Here is a 25,894-nt window from a genome sequence, read left to right as displayed (position 1 = left end):
CATACATCACCAAGTGCAATGCAAAGCGTCGGATGCAGTGATGTAAAGCACGCCACCACTGGACTCTAGAGCAGTGGAGACGCGTTCTCTGGAGTGATGAATCACGCTTCTGCATCTGGCAATCTGATGGACGAGTCTGGGTTTGGCGGTTGCCAGGAGAACGGTACTTGTCTGACTGCATTGTGCCAACTGTGAAGTTTGGTGGAGGGGGGATTATGGTGTGGGGTTGTTTTTCAGGAGCTGGGCTTGGCCCCTTAGTTCCAGTGAAAGGAACTCTGAATGCTTCAGCATACCAAGAGATTTTGGACAATTCCATGCTCCCAACTTTGTGGGAACAGTTTGGGGATGGCCCCTTCCTGTTCCAACATGACTGTGCACCAGTGCACAAAGCAAGGTCCATAAAGACATGGATGAGCGAGTTTGGTGTGGAAGAACTTGACTGGCCTGCACAGAGTCCTGACCTCAACCCGACAGAGCACCTTTGGGATGAATTAGAGCGAAGACTGTGAGCCAGGCCTTCTCGTCCAACATCAGTGTCTGACCTCACAAATGCACTTCTGGAAGAATGGTCAAAAATTCCCATAAACACACTCCTAAACCTTGTGGAAAGCCTTCCCAGAAGAGTTGAAGCTGTTATAGCTGCAAAGGGTGGGCCGACGTCATATTAAACCCTATGGATTAAGAATGGGATGTCACTTAAGTTCATATGCGTCTAAAGGCAGATGAGCGAATACTTTTGGCAATATAGTGTATATCAAAAATATATTTTGATACTTAAGTACTTTTAAATCCAAGTACTTCTGTACTTTTACTTAAGTAAAAATCTGTCTTTACAACTTTCACTTGTAATGGAGTAATATTTGACCAGTAGTATCTGTACTTTCAATCAAGTAATGGAGTTGTGTACTTTGTCCACCTCTGGTTAATATGAACTAACAACGAACAATACAGTTACAGGCACATTATTTAATCTTGGTTACTGTTAATTTCTACATATACATTTTGAACATTAAAACTTGCATATGTTAACATACACTATATGGCCAAAAGTTTGTGGACACCCCCTTCTAATTAACGAATTTGGTTACTCAATTAAATCCAGTAAAGAAAAATCTTAATGTTTCTTTATGTAATGGCTTGGGCTTTGTGTGCGTCCATATTGTGGCAACTGTTTGGGAATAGCCCTTTTCTGTTCCAGCATGACAATGCCCCTGTGAACAAAGTGAGGTCCATAAAGAAATGGTTTACTGTGTCTGGTGTGGTAGAAATTGACTGGTCTGCACAAAGCCCAGACCTGAACCCCACTAATCACTTTTGGGGTGAACTGGAACAGCAACTGTAAGTCAGACCCCATCGACCAACATCAGTTCCTGACCTCACTGATAGCCTTGTGTCTGAATGAGAGCAAATCCCTGCAGCCATGTTACTACATACAGTATAGTGGAAAGCCTTCCCAAAAGAGTGGAATCTGTTATTACAGCAAAGGGGGAAATTGATGCCTAAGGTTTTGAAATAAAATGTTCATCAAGCAGATATGGTGTCCACAAACTTTTGGCCATATAGTGTAGCTATAGTTAGTATTAGTTAGTGCAATATGAATAAACAATAGTATATTTGTACATTATCAAGATTGATGAAAGTTGTGGAAAGAATGTTGTTCACTATTAGTTCATGATGCCTAATGCATTAACTAATGTTAATGAATATATCCTTATTAAAAAGTGTTACCAGCAAATATCATATGAATTAACAGGGACATGAAATATGTTTTTCTGTTGTTTTTCTTGATACTCTTGCAGGATGAATTAAAAATATTCAGAAATGGCACACAACACCAAGAGTCTGTCAAAATCCAGGCAATCGTCCTATGACAGCGTGATGGATAGAGATGACAGCAACCAGATATCAACAAATGTGTAGGTACTCTTCTTATCCAAACTGACTCATCTAGTCAGAACTTACATATAACTTATTTATAAAATATTTTATAATTTTGAGAGATTTCAGATAGGGACAGTAAAAATTCTGTGCTACGCCCTTTCAGTTGTGTTTAGTTTCCCTATCTAACTGATTAGTATTATGAGATGACAGCTTGTGCAGGTGGTCTAATGTTCTTCATTAATTAATTCTAAACTCTGTTGGTTTCAGTGGGCAATGCAAGGAAATACAGTCGCTCTGAAGAAGCACTCCTGGCATCTGGACATACGTGACCACGTCGGTGCCAGCCCGCTGCACTACGCCTCATCCAAGGGAAATGTTTGCACCATTAGACTTCTCATGCAGATCAATGGACAACAAGGTGATAGAAAAAAGCAGCCACACTATTAGCCCTAAATTATACTGTGAAATGTATACTGGTAATGCAAAAACATGTTCCATCAACTAAAGTAGAAAAATTAATCTGAATGTCAAAGGATAGGGTTAGGACATTAAAGAAAGAAAGAAAGAAAGAAAGAAAGACAGAAAAATCTAAAACAAACAACAAACAAACAAACAAACAAACAAACAAACAAACAGACAGACAAATATTTTTTCCCCTAATTTTTGTCACTGCAAGAGCTAAATGCCAGGAATGAAGAGGGGAATACACCTCTTCACTGGGCTGTACAGAGGGACCAGCCACGGAGCTGCTCTATGCTGCTGACTCTGGGAGCAGATCCTAGCATCCTCAACAATCGTTATCAGTCACCGCTGCATCTTGCAGTCAGTCTGGGCAATAATGTCCTAGTAGAGGTGGGTCAGTCTGATCACGATGATTACAATATACACTTAATAACACAGATAATCATTTGTTTGTTTGTTTTAGGGGCTGATCTGAACATCATCATCTGAAAAACCTGCCCACAGAGGTCTTGCAGGTAAAATTTAAAGGGTTTCAAGAGACTGGACCACTGCTATACTGTATATATAGAACTGGATCGCTGATGCAACGTTAAACTGCTAGCAGGTGGTGAAGCCACCGGAAGTGTTCGAGCGGCCATCTTGGTATGCCCAAACTGCCATAGAGCATCAATGACTGACAGGTGGAATCACCATAGGAAGCGGCAAAACTGTCCACAAGTTGTAATGTAAGTATGAAAAGCTGTAATATTTGCTTGTTTTGGGGTGACGACATATCTGTTGCCTCGGAGTGTCCTTAAAAAAGTCAAACCAGGATTTTTAATTTGCCTAAAATGCCCGGATTTGCCTGTTTTCATATTGAAGCGCTCGCTGTTGTCATACATGGATGCATGTCATAAATTACCTGTTCATTTGCCATTTAAATCTAGCATATCAGTTTAATTTTAACCAGCTTTGCTTTGCGTGTCTCCCTCAGGTGCTGAGCGTGTGATAGAGGGAGAGAGAGCGTGCGCTCTTATTCAAGTGAGTTTTTGATGAAAATATAAAACAAGTAACTCTGAACAAACACTTCGATGTTCACAATAAATAGTCTGAATATGTCTGTTTGTATCTTACCTCAGTTTCAGTGAACTTGTTTACATTCAGCTGATCTGTTCGCCGATTAAGTTTGTTAGTGGTGGATACTGTTGGATGTAGATAAACATAACTTGCTCTGGCTTTCAAAAAACAGGAAAAGTTCCGACTTTAAATATATAAATAATTACATGTGTAGGACGTTTGCGTTGTAGGGATGTACATGCAGATTTCAGATATAAAATTGGTGTCATAATGGAACAGAAAAAACTTTGCCCCGTTCTTCTAAAAAAACATTTGTCTAAGGTGATTGCATGACTGTATGCTGGATTTTATGCACCTGTTTGTAATGGGTGTGGATGAAATTGCCAAAACTGTTAATTAGAAGGGTGTATCCAGTGCTGGTAATAGTCTTCTGGGGCCCTAAGCAAAAATTTGTCTGTTCGTAACTACTTATAATGTCTTTGAGAGTGTGGGGGCCCCCTGGCGGATTGGGGGACCTAAGCAACTTGCTTAGTTTGCCTGTGGGGAGGACCGGCACTGGGGGCATCCACATACTTTTGACAATATAGTGTATTTCACATTTCCACATCCCATCCAAAATTAAGTCACTGCTGCCATCTACTGTTAGTGCCACTAAAAAAAGTTAACTTTGTGTTAACTGAAACTAAGGCTGTTTTGATTTAACCACTGCACCACAGTGTTAGAGAGCTTCTCAATGATGAGGATATTGAGGGCTGTACTCCCCTTCATTATGCCTGTAGACTGGGAAAACCAGAATCTGTAAAGAATACGCTGGGATTGGAGGACTCACTCAACCGAAAAAGTCCAAACAGAAGAAATCTGCTCTGCATTTTGCTGATGAGTAAGTCAGTTGTACTTTGACAATTTAGAAATGCCAATAGGAAAACAGTGTAGAGCATTCTCAAGTGTGTATTGGTATTTACCATGTATTTTCCATGGCCGGATCTAAAGGGAGGGATTTTTCTTATTACCCCCAGAAACTTCTGACACCCCCCTCCCGGTCCAGTGAAGAGACAACCACTTGCCCACCCTAAAGATAAAAATGCTCCCCCAAAAATCACATCTTAGTCTAGGTCCTGGCCACCCTGATAACACATACATTTAAGTGCATTTATTTCTGTTTCTGTGAAGATATGGAAGGATCAACACCTGCCACAAACTTTTGGAGATGATGACAGACACCAAACTGTTGAATGAGGGGGATGAGAAAGGAATGACCCCACTGCACCTGGCTTCTCATGGTGGTCATGTTAAAGTAGTTGAGCTACTCCTCCGCAAAGGGGCTTTATTTCACAAGTACAAGTGAACACACATTTACATAGTCACATTCTCATTATGTTTTCTGTGGAACAAAGTTGAAAAGTTTGAATTAATATATTGATGTCTTGTTTGTTTTACTTTGGAAAGTAAAAAAAAAATAATGCAATGTAACACTTCAAAACATTTCCCATGTAATTCAAATCGTCAAGTAATTTTTTTTTGTATAGCACTTTTCACAACACACATCGTTTCAAAGAAGCGTTACAGGAAATCATGCATTAACAAAAACAAAAAAGTGAAACTGTAATATCTATAATGTCTCGTTGTGTAGTTTGATTAAATATGATTGTAAAATGTGTATAGAAATTAAGTAATTAAATAATAATTGTATTTAGAACCCCTGTGAGCAAGCTGAAGGCGACTGTGGCATGGAACACAAAACTCCACAAGATGTTGGTTAATGGAGAAAAATAACCTTAGGAGAAACCAGGCTCACTGTGGGGGCCAGTTCCCCTCTGGCTAACATCATGAATATAATGCCAATATTAGTTATTTGTGTGCAGTGCAAGTCATGGTTTTAAATTTGTAAATTAAGGAAGCGTGTTTTAAAAATAAAAATAAAAGATTTTTTATGAACTTTAAGATTAATGACTAATGTCTTTGAAGTCCATCCTGGATTAACTGCAGAAGTTTACATAGATGCATTGTACTTTTTTAATTGGCTGATGAAGGCTTTTGTTGGCAATTAAATGATAGCCTATGTATTCCATTTCAAGAGTGTAGTCATAGAAAAAGGTGATGCAGGCAGAGATAAATGATGAGGTGCATCGCAGTTCAACTGGCAGGTCATTTCAGTGGGGTTCAGTGGGGTCCAAGGTTCAGGCAGTGGCATATGAAGTATCCGATGTCTTACAGTTGGAGTTGGCATCAGTTCATTTATGCAGAGTTATAGATCATGATGGATGTTTCTGGTTCCGGCAGACCTAACTAAAGCAGCCTAATTGATGAGTTGATGGATAAATTAGGTGTATGCCTGGCTAAATAGATGGGTCTTTAGTCTAGACTTAAACTGAGTGAGTGTGTCTGCATCCCAAACAGTGTTAGGGAGACTTTTCCATTGTTTAGGAGCCAAGTATCAAAAGGATCAACCTCCTTTTGTGGATTTTGATATTCTTAGAGTTATTAACTAGCCAGAATTTTGTGATCAAATGAACATGACGGAATATAGCGTGTCAGAAGGTCACTTAAGTACTGTGGAGCTAGACCATTCAAAGCTTTGTACATATTTAACAGAATTTTAAAATTAATACGAAATTGAACAGGTAGCCAATGTAACGATGGTAAAATTGGGCTAATATGATCATATTTCTTAGTTCTAGTCAGCACTCTGGCAGCTGCATTTTGAACCAATTGAACTTGCTGGACATCCTCCTAGTAATGCATTACAATAATCTAGTCTTGAGGTCATGAATGCATGAATACATTTTTCGGCATCAGCAACAGAGAGCATGTGTTATAATTTAGCAATATTTCTCAGGTGGAAGAATGCTGTTCTACAAACATTGGAAATGTATTAATTTTGGTATCTAACATAACACCTAAGTTTTTCGCTGTTGAAGATAACGTAACAGTACATCCATCGAGAGTCAAATTATATTTTAGTGGCTTATTTTTAGAGGTTTTGGTCCAATCATTAGTACCTCTGTTTTGTCGGAATAGAGTAGAAGGAAATTTCTGGCCATCCAATCTTTGATTTCATTGATACACTGTGCTAATTTGGAGAATTGTGAATTTTCGTTGGGTTTAGAAGAAATATAAAGTTGGGTATCGTCGGCATAACAGTGGAAACTTATTCCTGATAATATCTCCAGGGGAAGCATGTATAAGGAGAAAAGCAGAGGTCCTAAAACTGATACCTGTGGCACTCCATACTTAACTTTTGTTTGATTTGACAATGACTTATTTACACATACAAAGTGGTAGCGGTCTGATAAATAGGACCTAAACCATGCTAATGCAAGTCCACTAATGCCAACATAATTCTCCAGCCTATTCAAGAGAATGCCGTGATCTATCATGTCGAAGGCAGCACTGAGATCTAAAAGCACTAGAAGAGAAATGCAGCCGCAATCAGATGATAAGAGCAAGTCATTTGTAACTCTGATAAGTGCAGTCTCTGTACTGTGATGGGGCCTAAATCCTGACTGAAATTGTTCATATATAGAAGTGAACATAGTTGGGAGGACACTACCTATTCTAGTATTTTCGACATAAATGGTAGATTTGAAATCGGTCTGTAATTAGCCAATTCACTAGGATCAAGCTGTGGCTTCTTAATAAGTGGTTTGATAACTGCCATTTTCAGAAGAGAGCTCATGGTCAGACCACATCAAGTCATCACATCTTGAGTGTTTTATTTGTGTATTTTGTTTAGTGACTACAGATGATGGTCATGACTGCATCATGCTGCATCTGAAGGATACACACAGACCATGGACACTTTGCTGACATCTAACATCAAAATTCTGGACAACATTGATGGAGATGGGGTAGACTTATTTCACTAATTTGCTAAAATGCTGTTATTACAATTCAGCCATCACAGGTTCAACAGCTGATTTTGTCCTTTAAAGTGAGTCCTTTAAAGTGAGATTTTTTTTTTTTTTTTACTGTTGCTTTAGTACAATCATTAATTTGTCAGTGGTTTAAATGGAAATCTCACCCGACATTGAAACTGTCATCATTTAGTCACCCTCATGTTGTTTCAAACCCCCATGACTTTCTTCAGTGGAACACAAAATGAAGATGTTGGGCAGAATGTTAGTCTCAGTCACCATTCACTTTAATTGTATAGAAAGCAAGATGCAATGAAAGTGAATGGTAACTGAGGCTCAGTTATTTTGCCAAACATCTCTTATTGTTCCCCTTTAATACTCTAACCAACAGAGCATTATATATTTTCCCCAGCATCTTCTAGACACTTGCATAAAAGAGTCAGAGGAAGATGTAATCTCCAGCAATTACGGTGCAAGTTTTCTAATGTTCTAGAAGCCTAAAGGAACAACTTCTGAAGTAATTGCCTGCGAATTGCCTCCAACATTTAAATCTTTCATGTTCTCTTTTAAACAAATCGAGTATGAATTCAGATGGCTTCAGCATCCACTGCAAAACCTTAAAAAAGCAAGCACAGAAAGAGACAGAAGTTACAAACCTCTCAGTGCATTAAATGTTGGTCCTTTAAAAAAATGTTGTGATTGTGTCCATTTTGAATTGTGAACGGCCATGTTTAGAAATTAAAATGAATCACAGGCTATGGTACATTTTAATCTATGAGCTTGTTAACCCATTCAGTCTGCAAGAAATATTTGGAGATGAAATGGTAAGTTTTCTATAAACTACAAATTTGAATTTGCTATTTTTTTATACGTATGTATCAACATCCTGAGCTAAAAAACATTTGTTTTATATGAATGCCTATGGCATCAAGGCACATTTACTCAACATGACTGTTTCCCTTAACTCACCTGATTGTGAATCTAAAGCCCACATTGAACACTGAAAGAAATGTGACATCGTTCAAAATGGTCTGCACATCCCTGTACAAGGTATGGTGTCAAGACAATAAGGAAATTCATAGAAAAATGAGATTTTATGTGTATTAATGTACTGTATCCCTAAAGACAAAAAAGATGCCACTTCTGATGATTTTCTTTTGATTTACACAGCAATCCTATTTTATCACAACATGCATATTCCTGGTTCTTGTTATGAATATGTATGCAGTTGGCAAAGAGATTCTGCAAATGGTTCAGCAGGTTTGTTTATGCTGCACTTACAACAGTACCACCTTATCAATTCTTAAATTCTCAAAATCTCACCAATCCCTTAAGGAATGTTCCAGGTTCTATACAAGTTAAGCTCAATTGACAGCATTTTGTGGCATAATGTTGATTACCACAAAAATAATTTTGACTCCCTTGTTTCTTAAAAAAAGAAAAGAAAAAAACATTACAGGTGCAGTAAGGCACTAACCATGGAAGTGAATGGAACCAGTTCATAAACATTAAATTACTGTTTCAAAAGTATAGTCACGATAAGATGTAAACACTATATGTGTTAACATTTTTGTGTGATAAAATCAGGGATTTAATGCCTTTTCAGCGTTTATCAGATAAAAGATTTTTCCAGTGTTACATTGTAATGACAACAAAGTTGTAACTTTTGGGTATAACTTTACACAGCTAAGATTAGTGAGCAACTTTATCACACTAAAAGCATGCTCACACATCATCAGGCTTTACTTTTTAAAAAGTGGGTATTTTAATGTGTATGTACTGGCTTTTTTCTAGTTGTATAGTAAGTGCCTTACTATAATCATGAGACTAAATTATTTTTTGTGGTAATCAACATTATGCAAAAAATACTGTCAATAGAGCTTAACTTGTATTTAAAACAACTTAACTTGTATTTAATTTGCTTTTCTGTGCATGAATCTATGGATAATCATTTAAAAATGTGCCTTTCCTTTGGAAGTGGACCAATTATTTGCGAGATTTGTCTGTCTACATGGACTGGGCTGCTACAATCTGTGCTCTGCTGTTTGTGGTACCATTGCTGCTGAATCTAAAGAGCTCTTGGTACTAGTAGGCTGGATCATTAGAAGCTCTGGCTTCCTGGATGAATCTCCTTCTCTATCTCCAGCGGTATGAACCACTGCAATGACATTTAATCAATCCACAACAAAAACAGAATTATGTAATAGAAGCATTTCATAATATTTTGAAGGATTTATCATTTGTAATCTGTGGGCTGTCAGAGATTTAACAAAGTCTTTTATGTCCATAGCTTTGAACGGATTGGTATTTACATATTCATATTTCGAGAGATCTCACAGACACTGCTGAGCATCATTGTGTTGGTCTTCTACTTGATATTGGCATTTGCCTTGTACTTCTATGCCTTGATGATCGAACATGTGAGTATATGAGAGCTCAAAAAACAATTAATATGAAGATGTGTACAAAACATATATGACCTGCTCCATCATTTTGAGCCACTTTGACCCAGAAACTCAATTTAATCTTGATGCACTAAAGTAAAATGGAAAGTTTCAGACAATATTTAAATGATATAAATGCAATGAATTAAGGGAAACATAATGATATCAATAGAAAGCTGAGACTTTCCTTTTTTTTTTTAGTGTATAAAATTCAAAAATGTGTTTCAAAGTGACTCAAAATGATGAAGCAGGTCACATATCTATCATGGATGGATGGATTTTTGAATAGGCAAACTACCTTGTATGCTTTAAAAGCCACAATACATTTTTAAATATGGATGTATTTTACAGTGACATTTTGGAAATATGTTCCTTTCACTGATGCAGACCTTTGTCATGATGGTAGGGGAAATCAACTACCAAGACAATTTCTTGAAACCCTTCCTGGAAGGAAACCTTCCTTTCCCTTACTTGACTATGGCAATGTTTATCTGGTTTGTCTTACTTGTACCTATCATTCTCATGGACCTACTGGTAAGTCCAACAGGAAAAAGAATCTGAATTAGATATACAAGAACACTCCACTTTGACAGGTTACATACCAAATTCACTTATTGTTTTTACTTCAGATTGGCTGTTGGTGACATAGCATAAGTGCAGACAAATTCTTGCTTAAAGTGAGTTGAAATGCATGTAATTCCAAACTCCAGTTCTCTATCATGATAAGAATAAACTACCTCTTTGTAAAAACAGTGCTGACCATTGTTACTCCACATATTGATCTTCACACAAATCTTGAGGAGAGGCTTCCATACTGGTTTATGAAGAGGGTGGACCAGGTCTCCATTAAAGAATACCCAAACAGAAGCTTCAGAGGAAAGGTCTGACAACCCAACACATAAATTAACCAAGCTAAATCAGATAATTGACTAGGCGGTAGCCTATATTGTAAATCAATAAATGTTTCCAAATTATAGCATACTCTGGCATTGCCATGCTGTCTCTACCCTACACGCACAAAATAAATTCAGTTATTATGGAATTAAAGAAAAAATGGGAGATTTGTGATGTACTCTATAAAGCATTTGTTGTCAAAGTAAAGCTTTTATTTTTTTCCAACTTGAAAACACTGACATTTTCCATCAGATCTAAATGTGCAGATTCAATGTGCTTGTGTACAGAAAAGGTGTTTTTTTTTTTGTGGCAATGATGTTCGGAGGGTCAGGACCCGCCTCCCCGCCACACAACAGTCAACTCCACTGGAACAGGAGCTAACCAAACAGAAATGCAGGTAACACCAACCTGAGAAATTGCTTCACAGCTTCTCAAAAATTGCAGTTCTGTCCAGCTGAACTGCTTTAGCAAAATTTGTCATCTAGTTATGATGGTATGCATTTGAATTTAAATTCATACAATTTATGCCCAGCATTAATCCCAGAGGTTCTTCATGCCAGACCATGTGATGTGATTTACCAGGATGAAGATGTCGTCAGAGACTGGAAAAACAACACAACCTGCTGAAGCTCATAGTGCAGAAGATGGAGATCAGCTCCGAGAGTTGAAGGAAAAACTTCTCACCAGGAGCAAATGGGGTCCTCTACTCAGGATAGTTACTGCCAGAAAGAAATGAGCTTGCAGTCATAAACTGGTGGAAAACGTTGTCCAGTTTTCAAGATGTCCCTTGGAACATTTCTATGAACAACTCACTACTATATGATGTGGCTAATATTTCTCAGTATTAACTTGCTTCTGTACATCAAGGCTACAACCAAATTGCAGGCTTCTACAGTAATTGTGCTCCTATGTGTTAAACTCTTAAATGTTACCAAAGACAGTTTGGTCTTCTTCTGTACTCTAAATTCCTCCAAAGGCAAGAGATTCTTTATTACAGAAAAAACACTGTACACTCTGATTCTGTGTCAATGTATTAATAAAATAAGTATTGATCATGTTAATGACATATGTTCGGTTCCACATTAACACTCCATTGCCTTTTTTATTTAGGTATATGTCACAGTTCAGACAGTGATCATTTATTTTCAATCATTATTGATTTGTAGTGCCATGGGAAAATTTGATACATTTCAGTCAACTCTGCAATAAAAAACAAAAACAAACAAAAAAACATAAAAATGCTATAATGTTGATCCAACCTCAACAGAGAATATCCACAGCTACAATATATCAGAATTTAGACTATCAGTACAGATATAGAGCCAAATTTAGGATTCTTTGGCCTTTTTGGTCTCTCCATTCACAGTCAATCTCTTCCTCTTGACTCCAGCTTGCTCTGTTGGGATACATAACTTTTAAATATCACAAGGGTCATTCTAGAGCTGTAGGAATCTTACACAAAATATGAAATGGGCTCCTGACCTTTGCCTGTGGTTTTATTTTGCTCCTCTCTCTGAGCTGACTGCCTTGCAGAATGTGAGGAGGTTGAGGAGTCAGGGAGCTCTCTCCTCTGTCTGTGACCCTCAGGCATGTCTATCTCCTGGGCTCTTCCTAGAGAGAGGGGTGTGGTTTAGTAACACTGGGAAGAGCACCATTTAAATAGGCGTAATATTATCTGCCTTTAATTTAAAATGGTTTTCCATACCAATTACAATGTCTATTAGCAGTCAGCTTGACCCAAACTTTTTGACGAGGAAAACTCTGCATTATGCATTAAACCTCTAACATCAAGAGATATGCATTTAGAGAGCACTAACAAAACCACTGAGCTTGCTAGTTTGCATTCAGTTAGTACTGCAGCCAACTTTGCATTGTTGAAAGTTATTGATCAAAACATTTGGGCAATGGCAAATTAATGTTATTCTACATAATACAGAGATAATTCAAAGTACCTGGACTTGATAACATTCCATGCATAATTTATTTATAAAACACTTTGACACTACATTATTTCTGACATCTAAAACAGTGTTTTCCTTCTCTCTTCATCTCTACATTTCTTTTCAATTCTATTCATTGGTTTAAGAACCCAGTAAAACATTATAATACCTTTCCTAATTTTAGTGAATAACAGTATTAATAACATTCATTAACAAGCATTATTGCATTACATTTTCCTGTGCATTCAAAATATAGTAGTTAGAAATGTCATAAAACTTTGATATTTTCTAATATATAATTTTTTTGGATAAGCATTACTAAATCTGCTACGCATTAATGTCTGCTGATGACTTACTCTTGAATGTTACTGTAATGTGTTACTCACTTGTTGATATCACATATCAGGTGAACAGAATTCACTCAATTTGAGATATATACTTTATAATGCCACGTAAAATAATGCATTTTTATTATTAAAAGGAATAGTTCACCCCAAAATAAAGAAAATTCTCTTATCGTTTATGCCATCGCAGATGTGTATGACTTTTTTCTTCTGCAGAACACAAATGAAGATTTTTAGAATAATATCTCAGCTCTGAAGGTCCTCACAATGCAAGTGAATGGTGGCCAGAATCTTGTCATTGCAGTCTCTAGGCAAAAACAAGAGTTCAAGCTCGATTACACTTCCTAGTGCTTGATGCATGCACAGAGCGCTAGATGGCACTATAGGAAGCGTAATCGAGCTTGAAATCATGAACACTGATTTAACCCCTGGAGTCATATGTATTTACTTTTGTGATGCTTTTATGTGATATTTGGACCTTCAGAGTTCTGGCCACCATTCACTTGCATTGTATGGACCTACAGAGCTGAAATATCCTTCTAAAAATCTTTGTTTGTGTTCAGCAGACGAAAGAAAGTCATACATATCTTGGCATGAGGGTGAGTAAATTGAGAAAATTTTCATTTTTTCCCTTTAAAATGCCTATATTGATACAGTAGTTCCTCGACTTAACCAGACATATTATTTTGTTCTGTTTTCCTACACCACTATAAAAATTCCCTGCATTAGTTATCAGGCCAGTGTTTTCTATAAGGGTAAGAATGTTAGTTTAAGCAAACATCCAGCAACATGCTCCCTAATAATTGGATTTGAAAGAAAACCTATGATCACACTTTGTAAAAGCAAAACTACACAGACTGCAGGGCTGCCACATCCCCAAAAAGGATGAAACTCATTTATTTGGGTTCAAATTCTTTTACAAAGTACACAAAGTTTCTTGAATGTTCATGTATCAGTTATATCACCTCTGATGCTCATCAGGTTATTTAGTAATAACATTACGACTTTAAACAACTTTTGTTGTCTTGCATGCAACAATGAGGGAAAAAAAAAGTTTAAATCAATCAAAAATAATACAAATTGCATATCAGTACAATGGATCACTCTATCAGCATTTACAAAGATTATGTTTAACAAACAAATAAGACAAGTTGCCATCAGGTTTGAACAGTAAGTTACGTATTCCAATTCCACACTCAGTTGGGAAAGTCATGCACAATGCACAATTCTCTTATTCCTTAAAGCCCAAAAGTACTATTCAAAAGGCAATGTGCATTCATGAGGACACTGCAACACAGCAAAGTGCTTGTGGAAAGAAAAACGAATCTAACATTATGGTCCCAAATAAAAGTAAACATTTACGCACTCTGCCCAAAATACTGACAGTCCCGTTTATAAATATATTAGCAAAAATTGTTCTTGACGTTCTAAAAAAAATTAAAAAGGGAAAAACAAACAAACCAACAAACAAGCAGAAAAACTAAATATACAGACATGTGAACAATAGTACTAACATTGTATTTTTCTAGCTCAAGTTTGTGCTGAAAGGGCTCCATTATCTTACTTGTGTTCCAATCGCAGGAGCTGTTCCTTACCATTTATGGTTAGAGATTTTAACTGTCCATCTTCTTCCACTTCTATCCGTTCCTGTCCATTCTCAATGATTCTACAGAAACAAATAAATAGCACATTTATGAATTACACGTGGGACTAACCAGGGATTTGAAATTTGGTTTTATGTTGCATTTATATCTCAAATATACAAAATTTGGGCTTTGGAAATGTGTCTACCTTTTTGTTGTGATTTTCCTGCCATTGATGAATTTAGTGGAGGTTGACACAGAGCGGAAGTTGCCCATCCCTCCACCGCCTCCCCCTCCACCTATCGAGCTTGAGGAGAAGGAGGTAAAGCCACCTCCTCCCATATGCCCAAAGGGGCTGAAACCTACAGTAGAAAAATAAAAACACGCACATTTAATACAGAGTTAAAATACTAGTAAGTATATCCACATGGTACAAGCTATTTGTATTGGTGGATAAAACATCTTCACAAAATACTATGGAAATGTGTTTAATACTATCAAAAAACAACAAAGTGCAATTTCAGCACCAGTCAAAGCTTGGCTAATCCGTAAACTTTCCTGGTGCATTTACAGCAATGGCTGTAAATATATGTGGCCTGATGCCTATAGAACATACACTCTTATGGTATTGGTCTTAATTTGAAGCAGTTACTTTTGCATTTGCACTTTTGCATTAGTTTCAAAGATTTGTTTCAAAGAACTTGAAATGAGCAAACATATTTGTAACATCTGACCTGCATTAAAAGATGAAAACCCAGCACCAAAAGGTGGGAAGCCACCAAAGCCCCCAAAAAACGACCCGCTTGTCCGGCTTCTGCTCATATCCCGCTGATGTCTACGACCACCACCAAAGAAGTCATCAGCAAATGGATCTCCCCCTAAAAGTCCAAAGAGGACTTTTTAGAGCTGTTTGCATGCAAGCTTTATTCAGTTATGTATTGAAAGTATTACCTGAGAAATTCAAAGCCATGAACGAAAACGGATTAAAAAAAAATAAATAAAAAAAACAGATTACACCAATCACTTTGGAAGTAAATGCACACATTCTTACTCACCAAAGAAGTCTGCAAATGGATCACGTCCACCAAAGAATTCCCTGAAGACATCTTCTGGATTGCGGAATGTGAATCCTCCAAAGTGGTCACCATTATAATGACCTCCTCCTCCTCCTCCTGTCCAAATTGAGAAAGGTGACATGTTCAAGCATTGTGGACAAAGGACAAGCATAAAGCAGTTCCTTTGATCCTCACAACAACAACAAAATGTAAGCTTAGTATTGGGATATTAAATAATGGGAAAGTATACATTTAAAATCCAAATGTACAATTTTACCAAAACTTAGTATATTAAAATACATTGAAGCATGCAATTACCTCCGCTTCCTGCTAAGCCCTCTTTGCCATATCGATCGTATATGTTCCTTTTGTTTGCTGAAAGAATGAAGAGAAATAAACAACAACATTTGCTACATTAATTCAAAGTAAAGTTGAAAATACAAAATGTATTTACTGCACATCAACTCTCCATAATCTAGCAACTGCATAACTTATGCATAAACCTTGAGTCACACCTGGAAAACACTAGACACACAAAGTGGGACACTTTGCACCGTGGATCATTATTAATTGGTTTGGAAACTACCAGAGAGGCCCACCATAAAAAGTGGTGACTCAAACCTCTGAACACAGCTCTTCCTTCTTAAGGAGTGTCTCAAAAGTGCAGAGTCTGTATAAGGCTGATAAGTCTGTTAGGGCTACAATTGACACAGGAAATGTTTTAGATAGCATGCCTCTCATTTCAACAACACAGTGAGAGTTTGAGTACTAAGCTGAATGACTTTTTGGCTCTAAGCAGCTTGTATGCACCATATTAACAAACTTGTTGCTCCTCTGAAATTGACCCCGTTTACACCTGGTGTTAAGATACGTCTAGGGTGATCCAATCACATTTGGTCAGGAGAGACACATCACCGTTTACACCTGGATGCTCAAATGTGTCTCCTGTGACCACTTGTGTTCGGATTTCGAGAGGAGGGTCTCTGATTTCATGACGACATACATCAATCACTATGTTGGTAAGTTACTGCATGATAAACCACAAAGTCATAAAAGTCAAAGGAAGTGTGAAAAAACCCAGCAGACTGTTTCTCCCACATTTCAAGCAGAATTCTGCATTATTTAGTGGAATACCCGTGTTAACTGAGCTGTCTCTCTGCGTGTTGACATCAGACACACTGATGAAGTTCCATGAAAATCTTGTGCATGTTTCTATATATGCTTTTTCATATTTTCTGACTGGACTGTTCTGGCAAAGTTCAAATTCTTGTTTTAGCACAGCAGCTGATTGACAGCATTTTACACCTCAAATGTGATGTGTTCATGTACAATTCTGACTCTCTCCGTATGTGGCTTTTGTGATGTGATCACAATTAAGCGCTGACCACCATTAGTGATCAGATCACTCGAAATGCATCTTAATACCAGGTGTAAACGGGGTCATTGCAAACACAGGCAGAGAAAGTAAAGGCAATTTGCTTACACAACTGAGAAAGTAGTTGTAAACTTGTGAATGTTAAGACATACCATCTGAAAGGACTTCATATGCCTCTGAAAGCTCTTTAAACTTATGTTCTGCCTCCTCCTTATTATCCGGGTTCTTATCTGGATGCCACCTGAGAGCTAGTTTCCTGTAACTACAGGGGACAGGCAGCATGGTTCATTGAGAAATTAATGAGTCTAGAAAAACAGAATAACAATTAACATAACTGAAAAAAAGATATTCATTAAAATGTTACTGTTTTGTGAAACTTCATTAAAACAGATTGTTGATTAGCATGTGTTTTAGATGTAGAAAGAGAAGCATGTTAAATCGAAGAACTCACGCTTTTTTGATGTCATCTGGAGATGCCGTTTTCTGCACTCCTAGAATCTGGTAATAGTCCACCATGACTTCAGAGGGCCAGCAACTTCAATAGCTGGCAAGCAAATGAGAGAAGAAAAAAAATCAGCACATTTCTGCATGGACTTAAAGCCAAAATGAAACAGCCTGACAAACCATCTTACATCTGTAATGTGACAAATTTCTGAGTAACGTCATTTTCAACAAGAAAAATCAATTTTCCATCAGAAATGGACTGGATTGTAAAAAGTGGACTTTATATGACAGGTGATAAGGAGGGAGAGATTGAAAAAAATTTGTCTGAAAGGAAAAAAAAGGAATTAAATTTCAGAGGCTAAGCAAGTCATTACATTTTGTGAGAACAGATTGAATGTAACTCCTTTTTCACTATACATCTTGCCATTGCATTCTCTAGGCATGATCATGTTTTCAAGCTCTATTACACTTCCTAGTGCCTGACGCATTAGCAGAGCTGGATGGCACTAGGAAGTGTAACCAAGCATGAAACCATGATCACCAAGGAGACTGCTGTCAAGATTTATAGAGAAATGGAAGTTACATGTTGATCTGTTTCTAACCCAAAAAACGATTTGATTGCCTCAGAAGACATGGATTAAACCACTGGAGTCTTATGGATTACTTTTATGCTGCTTTATGTGCTTTTTTGGAGCTTCAAAATTTTGGTCACCATTAACTTACATTGTATGGACCTACAGAGCTGAAATATTCTTCATTTGTGTTCAGCAAAAGAAAGAAAGAAGGGCTGAATGACTGGGACAAAAAGTCATATTGCAATTGCGATTTGGACTGCGATGTAATAAGCAAAAAACTAGGAAGTGATTCCTTTTTACCAAATTTGATGATGTTTTGCCCATGTTCTACTGCCAATAAAAAAAGACTTGGGCTACTCTTTGAGGGTTCACACTTGAGTCCTCTTTTAAAAAACATCTTATTACCTGTCCACCGTGTGCCTGTTTTATCCACTTTGTGATACTGTCTCAGCCCACTATTCATTATTACTATTTTTTGGAACCCAGTCAACTTAAATATTTTGTTACTGTAATATTATATTGATTATTATTATTTATTATACACATGGCATTTATATGCGGTCCTGTTAAAACAAAGAGTTCTAAACTTTCACAGTTTTTATTTTGGCAACATCTGCATGAAGAGTTTCTGTGTGTAGCTGAATTCACAACAACTGTATAATGCACTCCTCATTTTAAATGGTTAGTTCACCCAAAACTGAAAATTCTCTCATGATTTACAGAACAAAAATGAAGATTTTTAAAATAATATCTCAGCTCTGTAGGTCCTCACAATGCAAGTGAATCCAAAATTTTGAAGCTCCAAAATCCACATAATGGGAGCATAAAAGTAATCCATATTACTCCAGTGGTTAAATCCATATGTTCAGACATATGATAGGTGTGGGTGAGAAACAAATCAATATTTAAGTCATATTTTTTTACCATAAATTCTCCTCCCTGCCCAGTAGGGGGTGATATGCATGAAGAATGTGAATCACCAAAAACAGGAGAAAGTAACAGTTGAAGTGAAAGTGTAGACTGACTGAGCAGGGAGGAGAATTTATAGTAAATAAGTACCTAAAGGTGCTGTAAACGATTTTAGCATTCTGAAGCTTTTACGTGAATCAGCCATTGAAATATCCATGCCCCCTCATTCCAAAACCACGCCCTCCAAAGATAATTTTGAGACCAAAACTGAGCAAAAGAGCAGCATTGTTTTTTCCTGTGGCTGTCAAATTCAACAGTGGCACAATAGTGCCCTCAACTGACAAACATTATGAATCATAGCCTCAATGATCCGCTTCAAATACAACACTAAGCGTCAATGTCCACAGACACATTTTTGTTTGCTGTTTACAAAGTCTACAGCTGTCACACAGACCATTGAGATATCTCAGGACACTTCATTAATATCTTTAAGGGAGAAGGAACATTTTTTGCATACTTTTTCATGAAATAATCGCTTTCAGCACCTTTTAATATTGATCTGTTTCTCACCCACACCTGTCATGTCGCTTCTGAATATGGATTTAACCACCAGAGTTGTCTGGAGTACTTTTATGTTGCCCTGATGTAGATTTTGGAGCTTCAAAATTTTGGCACCCATTCACTTACAATGTATGGACCTAGAGAGCTGAGAAATATTTCTAACATTTTTGTTTGTGTTAACTAAGCAGATGAAAGAATGTCATACACATCTGGGATGGCATGAGGGTGAGTAAATGATGAGATAATATTCATTTTCGGGTGAACTATTCCTTTAAAATCTCCCGGCCATGGGGTTTATTATTTGTTTTTGTATATTAACTTGTAGTGGCCAAACATATTCGGAATTATGCAAAAGTGAAATTAAAGTGAATCTGGAGCGCTTAAAACGGGGATGCTCACAATTATGGAATAAGATCTACTTTTTTTTTTAAATACGTATTTGGCAATGAAATTTGACGACTCTCGATAATAATTTCGATACTACAACAAATAATAATAATAATAATATTAATAATAATAATTTGTTAATTATGTAGTAAATACAGTTTCAAGTTCTCAAGTAATAATTCAAGACAAGAAAAAGAAACAAAATAAAAGCAACGAATAGAAACAAATTAAAAACAACAGAACAAAAAATACAAATTAATAAAACTGTGCTTTTTAATAGCTTAAGTTTTTTTTACTGCAGTATCAATTATTTAAATAAATGTTCAGAATGAAATGAAATAACAAAACCACTACTGGTCTTTGCTGTATGATTATAATACATTAATACTTTTTAGTATTCAGTCATGAGTAATGAGTGGTTGTATCGTTTCATCGTTTCCTTTATTGCTTATTATTTCGTCATTTCTCTATCCTCTTTCACTTTTGGCCTGTCAAGATTGACAAATGGTAAATATTATCATATATATATATATTTTTTTTCCTTTTTCTCCCAATTTGGAATGCCCAATTCCCAATGTGCCTTTAAGTCCTCATGGCAAATCCCAGTTGCCTACGCGTCTGAGACCGTCAATCCACGCATCTCATCACGTGGCTTGTTGAGCGCGTTGCCACGGAGACATAGATGGCTTCACGCCATCCACTGCGGCAACCACACTCAACTCACCACCCCACCGAGAACGAACCACATTATAGCGACCACAAGGAGTTCACCCCATGTGACTCTACCCTCCCTAGCAACCGGGCCAATTTGGTTGCTTAGGAGACCTGGCTGGAGTCATTCAGCATGCCCTGGGATTCGAACTAGCGAGCTAACGAACCCCAGCGTATTTTACCACTGAGCTACCCAGGTCCCGATGAATGGTAATCTTGCGATCGACCTAATTGGCTTAAAATATAATGCACTCAGCGCACGTAAGCAAAGCAAACGACACCAAACTCGAAGCACATCTATTACTCTGAGCACGAGTTGTTGAGAAGAACAGAACCACTCTGAACACAATACAAACAGGACAGAACAGCAAACATAAACTTTTAAAAAAGAGAGCAGCTCCTGCTGACTATTTATTTATTGATTTAATTAAATTGCAGGCCTCTGCCGTTTAATATTGCATAAAGTCATATCACAATTATTTTGATTAACTGTGCAGCCCTAAAAGAAAGTCATGCACATCTGGGATGGTGTGAGGCTAAGTAAATAATGAGAGGATTTTCATTTTAGGGTGAACTATTCCTTTAAGATTGTAAATAGGGCCACTTGTTTACTGTACACTGACAGTGATCACGTGTGTGACATGGTTACATTAGAAAGAGAATGGGTAACTGCAATACAGGTAAGGGTAACACACCCACACAGCAATGTCTGACTATCTGCACTATCCATTATGGTAAACATAATAAAAAATCAATTAAAAGAAACGTGCCTCACAAGGCACACTACTACCATTCAGACGTTTAGACAGACTTAAGTGATTTTGTTTTTAATGATCTTAAAAATATATTTAAAGGCTTACACATAAATGTTATCAAAGCATTGCGTTTATACTGTATGCACACTTTATCTACATCTAAATAACATCTAAACACATTAGCAATAATAATGATGCTATAAAATCTTTTGTTTGTACATATTGCTTGTGGTTGTGATAACCTGTGACAGAAAATAATTTAAAAGTCTGCATGACCCTATATAAATGATGAATACTCATTCTGTGGTACAATTGATCTGTGACCAGCAAGGCTACAGTTTGCCCGTAAGGTCAGTTTTCCCGACAGCAGCGCCAGATGCTACCAGGCTTTTTTCATTTCAGAACCAGGACAGCAGCATGTGATGCCCCCATTTTGTCCTTTAATGACTCAGAATCCATCAGATCAGGCCAACAGTGTCTCATTCATGTGTGGCACACACCTTAGGACACTGACTGCATGTGTAACAGTAGCCAGCTGGTAGGTAGCTGTGCAGTGTGTAAACCTCACTCCCCTGGCCTCAAGAGGCGCACTAGCGACTGGCGCTAGAGGCTGTAGCCTTTAGCCTCCTTGTTAGCGCGCCCACCTCCCACACCGGAAACACCAGTTCGAAGCGGGTTGAGCAGGAAAGGCCACAGTGATGCCGTGACCCAGATGGGAGTGAGGTGTAGGGGGGCGAGTGTAACCGTGGCCAGCTGGTAGGTAGCTGTGCAATGTGTGTAAACCTCACTCCCCTGGCCTCAAGAGGCGCACTAGCGACTGGCACTACAGGCTGTAGCCTTTAGCCTCCTTGTTAGCACAGCCACCTCCCACACCGGAAACACCGGTTCGAATCCCGTTCGAAGCGGGTTGAGCAGGAACAGCCAAAGTGGTGCCGTGACCCGGATGGGAGTGAGGTGTAGGGGGGTGAGTGTAACCGTGGCCAGCTGCTAGGTAGCTGTGCAGTGTGTGTAAACCTCACTCCCCTGGCCTCAGGAGGCACACTAGCAACTGACGCTATAGGCTGTAACCTTTAGCCTCCTTAGTGCGCCCGCCTCCCATGTCTGAGACCCCGGTTTAAATCCAGCTCTGAACACGAGGGCAGGACTGGCTTTAGCCTTTAGCCTCCTTGTTAGCGCGCCCGCCTCACACACTTTAGCCTCGAATCCCGTTCGGAGCGGGTCGAGCAGGACCGGTTACACATGGATGGGTTTGCATTCTCAAAGCAAACTCTTAAACTCTCACTGAGTGTTGGTAAGGATGCATGTACACTAAAGACGGATAATTGCCTTAGTCCAAGTGTTACTGACTTAATGTGCGAACACTTAATTCTAATTACACTCCACTAAATAAGTAATGGATGGATTAAACATAACAAACAATAACTAAATAACTAAATTATATATACGGAACATGCTTTGTCAGTATGTGCGTGACAACAATTGCATTAATGTGGCCATCCTTATTTTTTTCGATATCTAGGTGCAAATCTACTAAGTATACTTATTGTATGACTGCCATGCTATGTCAAAACAAGTAAAACACCCAATTTAATCATATCTGTATGACTAATAAAATGCTTGTCCAGTTAATATTTTGCCTGCACTTACGTGTTGTTGTTCATATTTCGACCTGGCAACGCTGCCATCTTCCAGATGAACTAGCTAGCAACAAGGCTATCAGTTAGCGAGCAGGAATTGTTTTATTTATCTCGTTAAACAAACATCTCGCGTAACCATGGACAACACATTTAATACTTAACCTACCTTGTGTTTTAACTGGCAGAGGCAACTGCTCTGTGTTTGGTGCACTTCTGTCAGGATGAGGGACACTGAATCGAGCTGATGTGATAAGCATCGAAGTATCCGGAAACAACACGAATCTTCTGTTTCTTTTTCTTTTAGAGGATTTGACGTCACATCCTGTTCGAGAAGGCTTTTGCGCCTTTGGCTCCAGTTAATCGGGTGAAATAAATAAATCTGCGGAGAATTCCTCACCTCAAAGCTGGACGGCCGCGTTATTAGGTCGTAAAATAGTAATCTCGCTGTGTTTTCTCCCATTGTATGAAAAATACTGGCGGTTATTATTGCTGTATTTCATGTTGCCATAGGGGCCGTTCACATCGAACACGTTATGCGTCCATTTGCGCTGTTTGTCAATTGTTTTCTGAGGTAAACATGCGCTAGACGTATTTGACCGTTGCGCCAAGGTTTTTAGAGGTTGTGAACTGTTAAAACAAACTTCAACTGTTAAAACACGTCCCGAGACACCCATCTTCTCTATAATTCGTGGCGCGGAGTCTAGCCTTGTTTATATTCTTTGCTTAAAACATATTCGGTGTGAACGGCCCTTGTGGTTATCATTACAGACCTACAAGCAACTCTATGATATTTAAGTTTTTAATGTATTTGTTGCTTTCGCAACATGTCGAGGTCCTATGCTGGCTCTATGAAGCATAACGTTTATTAGGTGCAAAAGGGTCAAGCGCTTACTTTCTGCCCAAAAGCCAGCGTATGTAGCGTTTGATATGTTGCTGATGTAACGCTGTATCTAACCTTTTTACTTTTACTACCATTTTCCTGTTTTCTCTCGTATTGGCCTATATTACGTCATAATATTATTATATTGCGTATTATATTGGTAATGTGTTTAAAGTGTTACATTTGTAAAAATTGTCAAAAAAAATAAATAAATAATAATAATTAAAAAAAAAATACCGTGCCAAAACTTCCCAGAGTCGAGATGACCGTTTTATTTGAGGGTGCCTCACCTGAGTGAGTAGATAACATGAAGAGATGGTCTGAGGTTAGTTCCATTGAACATGATATCATTAACTACTTTGAGTTATGACAGCGAACAACCGCACAAGTTGAGCCTGACATTTATTTTTACTCCAAAAAAGAAAAAAACGTAAATGTTTTTTTTTTTTTTTCCCTCCATCTGGATTGCTCCTTCCGGTAGTTTTACATTGGATCTCGAGACCAGAAACAGAAAACAGGCAATTAGAATCATCATGGCACAGTCTAGTGGTTGCTCAGGAAAACTGTGGCTAAAGCTGTGTCTCCTTTCGAAGGCTGCGTGCTAGCTAGGATGCGTCATTTGAAGGCTGCTGTATACCGAGCGTCCTCCTTTAAACAAGCCGCGTTTAAACCAGATGGCCTTCGTAGGACAAACGGAAACAGAACTTATCATGGTTGCTATGACAGCACGCCATTCTTTGGAAGGGAGTGTGTGAGGTAAATTTTAGGAGAATTATAATGATGTAGAGAGAAAAGAAAATAGATTTAACAGGTGTACTTTTAGTCTATAATACTTTATTTAAATGTTATATTACTATAAGTATACATATTATATACTTTGCACACGTCTTCTGAGGTACTTCAACTTGGGAATTAACATTACTTGCATTTGAACATCATATTTTCGGGCAAATTGGCATCATTTTTTTTTTTTCAGGCAAATGATGTTAATTTCCGTTGAAGCAAAGAATTGTGGGTTGTGAGTGCCCACGAAGAATACACCTCATGCATTCTCCGAATTCCTGTGAAAGAAGGTCGCATTCGAAGGCTGCATTCGGAGTGTCCTACTCGCTTTTCTGAAACAAGACATTCTCGAAGTATTACTTTTATGCTGCCCTTATGTTCTTTTTGGAGCTTCAGAGTTTCATTTTTCAACAGCTTTCAAAAATTTACTTCAAAGAGGTACTTTTATTTGGTGACTTTAATTGGGACAGGTTATCTCCTGTTTCGGATCATTTTAAATCTTTTTGTGATATTTTTCATTTAACAGCTGATTGATAGTCCTACTTGATTAAATCTTAAATGTTCTGATAAATCAACACTATTAGACCTCATTTTGATTAATGCACCTCACAAATATACTGATATGGGGGGTGGGGGGATATACTGAATAACTATAGGCCAATATCTAAATTATTTGTCATATCTAAACTTCTGGAAAAATAAGTAAATGAACAATTATATATTTTTTTTTTGAAGTGAATAATATTCTTTTCCCATATCAGTCTGGTTTTAGAAAGCAACATTGTATGGTCACTACTGCTATTAAAGTGTTTAGTGATATTATAAATGTTATGGATTGTAAACAAATTTGCTCAGCTCTTTGTCTCGATTTATCGAAGGCTTTTGACACAGTTGATCACAACATCCTTTTAAAGAGGCTGTACATTATTGTTTTTTCTGATAAAACTATTAAATGGTTTGCCAATTATCTTTCGGCTCGAACTCAATGTGTGAGGGTTCTATCTCATCTTTCCTGCCAGTTTCTAATGGAGTTCCGCAGGGGTCAGGCATAGAGCCAATTCTATTTTCTTTAGACATAAATAACATTTGTGATAATATTCCTAATGCTAGGTATCATCTTTATGCAGATGATACCAGTATTTATTGTTGTGCACCATCGTCTATACAAGATCTTCAATATTTACAGTCAGCTTTTGACATTGTACAGTCTCGTTTGGGTGACAAATTGGATTTAAATTCAGACAAAACTAAATTAATGCTGTTTTCAAATTCCAAAGCCTTACCTTTAAATCTTCCTGACATCATATCTTCCCAAGGTATAAAATTAAACATGTTGTCAATTATAAGTATTTGGGTATTTTAGT

At 37.6% G+C, this 25,894-nt stretch overlaps 1 protein-coding gene and 1 pseudogene across 2 annotated transcripts; one reads left to right on the top strand and one right to left on the bottom strand.

Moving 5' to 3' along the window:
- The first annotated feature begins 1,821 nt into the window (after window positions 1–1,821).
- Window positions 1,822–11,327, top strand: LOC127441171 (transient receptor potential cation channel subfamily A member 1-like; annotated as a pseudogene).
- Window positions 10,782–23,197, bottom strand: LOC127441119 (dnaJ homolog subfamily B member 6-like). Of its 2 annotated transcripts, XM_051698328.1 has the most exons (10): window positions 23,034–23,197; window positions 17,340–17,432; window positions 17,041–17,150; window positions 15,832–15,888; window positions 15,514–15,630; window positions 15,193–15,336; window positions 14,667–14,820; window positions 14,471–14,541; window positions 12,074–12,202; window positions 10,782–11,987 (listed from the first exon to the last, which is right to left on the bottom strand). In XM_051698328.1, the coding sequence occupies exons 2-10, from the start codon at window positions 17,402–17,404 to the stop codon at window positions 11,920–11,922; spliced, it is 915 nt and encodes a 304-aa protein (XP_051554288.1). In that variant the 5' UTR covers window positions 17,405–17,432; window positions 23,034–23,197; the 3' UTR covers window positions 10,782–11,919. The 2 variants fall into 2 exon arrangements, with proteins under 2 accessions (XP_051554288.1, XP_051554289.1); XM_051698329.1 differs by lacking the exons at window positions 10,782–11,987; window positions 12,074–12,202 and having other exon boundaries at window positions 13,734–14,541.
- Between the last annotated feature and the right edge of the window lie 2,697 nt (window positions 23,198–25,894).

The sequence above is a fragment of the Myxocyprinus asiaticus genome, chromosome 5, assembly GCF_019703515.2.
Source record: "Myxocyprinus asiaticus isolate MX2 ecotype Aquarium Trade chromosome 5, UBuf_Myxa_2, whole genome shotgun sequence".
NCBI classification, from domain to species: Eukaryota; Metazoa; Chordata; class Actinopteri; order Cypriniformes; family Catostomidae; genus Myxocyprinus; species Myxocyprinus asiaticus.
The sequence above is the reverse complement of the archived record's forward strand: the minus strand, read 5'-3'. Positions and strand labels throughout refer to the sequence as shown.

Coding starts and splice junctions, on each gene's coding strand:
- LOC127441119 (XM_051698328.1), bottom strand. CDS start 17,404: ATGGTGGACTATTACCAGATTCTAGGAGTGCAGAAAACGGCATCTCCA. Junction 15,337..15,513: donor TCCATTTGCAGACTTCTTTG/GTGAGTAAGAAT, acceptor TTGGACTTTTAG/GGGGAGATCCATTTGCTGAT. Junction 14,542..14,666: donor AGGAAAATCACAACAAAAAG/GTAGACACATTT, acceptor TTGTTTCTGTAG/AATCATTGAGAATGGACAGG.